The 2,952-nt window shown below is 50.4% G+C and overlaps 1 protein-coding gene across 1 annotated transcript; it reads left to right on the forward strand.

Annotated features, from left to right (window-relative positions):
* Positions 1–496: 496 nt before the first annotated feature.
* On the forward strand, positions 497–2,496 carry LOC106801793 (CMP-N-acetylneuraminate-beta-galactosamide-alpha-2,3-sialyltransferase 2-like). Its single transcript, XM_087444885.1, has 6 exons — positions 497–808; positions 968–1,146; positions 1,227–1,424; positions 1,576–1,624; positions 1,706–1,825; positions 2,341–2,496. Exons 1-6 carry the CDS (start codon positions 497–499, stop codon positions 2,494–2,496), a joined length of 1,014 nt encoding a protein of 337 aa, XP_087301011.1.
* Positions 2,497–2,952: the final 456 nt, after the last annotated feature.

Consider the following 2,952-nt stretch of genomic DNA (forward strand, 5'->3'; position numbering starts at 1 on the left):
TCTCTGTCTCCTGCTCATCTACACCAGACTCCCGGAACATAGCTGCTCCGTCCTCGCCCTGCTGTCCCCTTGATGCTTGACTTCCAGGCCTCCCTTGTCAGCTGGGCTCCAGGCTGAAGGGCCTTGCCAATAAGCCTACGCAGAGGAGGTCACAATGTGGTCTCTGTGATGAGGTCCCTGATATCACTGAGCTGGCCTGAAAGGCCTCATTGGGCATCAATCTCCTCTGGGAGACCACAGGACACAAGTGTCATCTCTCCTGTACTTTAAGCCTCCAGCCGAGGACCTGGCAGAGTTCCTTTTAGTGGTTAGCAGGTGGCTGGGGACGTAAGAGGTGAGGTGTTGGGAGGAGGTGGTGTGGAGGGTTGGGGGAGGAATGGAAGCCACCAGGACAGGGATGCTGGGGGTGTCTGTTGGCCCCAGCCCCTCCTCCTTCTCAGTATCAGGTGTCAGAGACAATCTACTGTTTGCTGGGGCACCATCGTCGGGGCCAGAGATGAGGGTTCGACACTTGAAGCTGGGTCTGGTAGCTACCTGTATGCTTACACTGTGGCTGATGGCCTCCTTCCTGGACCAGGAGTCCAGCCAGAATGACCTCCATGAGAAGGCCAGCACACGCTCAAGGATCTGCCACTGCCCCAGAAACTCTTCTAGAAAGTGTATCTGTTCATCTAGGATCCATGAATGCTCCGCCTGCCTCCACATACCTGGAGAGTCTGACTGGTTTGATGAACGCTTCGAAAGGGCCATTGAGCCCCTGCAGAGGTCAGAAGAGCCCATGTCCTCTGATGCTCTGATGTTGTGGTTGGTCAGTGCACAATCTTGGTGTCTGTTCATTCCCTTCTCCCAACTCCAGGCCCCAGCCATCTATTCCCTCATGGCCCCAGGCTCTAACCTTCCTCCATAGGTAGTGGGAGTCTGCGATAAGCCCCTAAATTCCTCCCTCATGTGCTCCTATGAACTTCAGGGCATCAAGTCGGAGAAGGAGTTTGAGAATCAGAAGCAGCAGCCGATTAAAGTGTCTCCCAAACACCCACTGGGCTATGTGGGGTCCAGCTGCCGGACCTGTGCAGTGGTTGGAAACTCAAGGTTCCTAAGGGGCTCTGGCCTTGGCTTCAGGATTAACCAACATGACATGGTCCTCAGGTGGGTGCAGGATAGAAGGTGGAGACCAGGAAGGTTAGGCCAAATCCTCCCCAAAATGTTCACCCTGCTCTCCTTTCCAGGATGAACCAGGCCCCTGTCCAAGGCTTTGAGATGGACGTGGGGAACACGACCACCATGCGCATTATGTACCCGGAGATAGCCAGCACTCAGGATCCTGGCACCCAACTGCTGCTGCTTCCTTTGAATTCATCTGGTCTGAAGTGGTTCATGAAAATACTGCAGGAACAGGACATCATCTGGAAGCCAAGAAACCCTGGGTCTGGTGGTGAGGGGGGCCATTGTAAGGGATGACAGTGGGGACTCAGAGAGACCGTAGCTGGATACTGGGGTACCACCAGGGCTAACCTAAGCTTGGGGGCTGCTGTGTCAAGTGACTCTGAAACTCCCTCATTCCTAATCCCTTTTTAGATTTCGGATAGTCCAGTTCCCCAGTGGAAGTGAAGAGAGCAAGGACAAGGTGAGGGACCGAGGAAGGAAAACGGGAGGAAGTAGGATGAGGGACAGATCTCAGGTCAGCACTCTCCTCTGTTTTTCCTAGGTCTTGGTGATCAGCCTCACCTTCCTCCAGTATGTCCAGGATCGTTGGCTGAGAAAATACGGTCAGTTTCCATCCTTGGGGTTCGTGGCTCTGTTGTATGCCTTACACACCTGTGATCAGGTAAGACATCTCCTGCAACTCACAGACCTTCATCCCTCTGCCACTAAAAATGTCTGTTTTCCCAGGGACTTCAGGTTAAGTCTTAAGTTTTCTGCCCGGGTTTCAAGATGTTGCATGATTTGACCCCTCCCCGCCCCTCTTCTCTCCCAGACTCATACACTGGGCTTCTTGGCATACCCCAAACATACCAGCTGCCTCAGGCTTATCACACACTGCTCCCTTTGCCTGGAATGCCCTTCTCTTGTCTCCCTGGGGAATCCTCTCTCTTCCTCCAATACGATGAGGAACAGCTAGTTGATGCTCTTTTTTCTGGCCTTCCTGGTCACTCCATGTGTTCAGAGTCTTGTCTTCTCTGGATAAAGTGAGCTCTGTTCTCCTTCTACGTCCAAGAGGAAGCCTGTCACACTAGATGTTAAGTGAGTGTTTGCTGAAGAAATGGTAGGTGGGCATGGAGGCAGGACAGGATCCAGCCTCTCCCACCCCATGGCCCTCTCTTGTCTCACCCCATCTCTCAGGTATCCTTGTTTGGTTTTGGGACAGACCAGTACATGAGCTGGTCCCACTATTGGGATGATAAATATTGGTTCAAGAGCAACATGCACAGTTTTGAAGAAGAGCAACAGGTCATCCTTAAGCTGCAATGTGAGGGGAAGGTTGTTATCTACAGCTGAGATAGTCCCTGGCCTGTTTCAGCCTACTGGAGGCCCCAGGAGTGTCAGAGAGCAACTGGGGCTTCAAGCGGACCTTGGATGGAGATCACTCTGCTACTGAATAAAACCCCAGCTTATTTCTCTCATTAGATTCTTGGTGGCATTAGAGGGCTACATTCTATTGCAGTCTCAACAGCAAACATATCACCATAGGACTCATATATATATTTACCTTATCAAAACACAAAATTAAATGAAAAACCAAACCCTAAAGTTGAAATCAAATGAAAACAAATCAAATGGACCTACCTGCATATCAAATTGATAACATAACCACCAGAGAAAGAATTATTTCAAGTTCCTGTAGAACTCAATACACTGCATATCCTTCGTAGGCTATATTCTGTGGACAAAAAGAACTACAAAGAAATTTTAGACTTCACTCAGCAGATTTCTTCTAATATTGGTATTATTTTT

Source organism: Ceratotherium simum, chromosome 21 (assembly GCF_057802395.1).
Source record: "Ceratotherium simum simum isolate JZ-2026a chromosome 21, ASM5780239v1, whole genome shotgun sequence".
Classification (NCBI taxonomy): domain Eukaryota; kingdom Metazoa; phylum Chordata; class Mammalia; order Perissodactyla; family Rhinocerotidae; genus Ceratotherium; species Ceratotherium simum.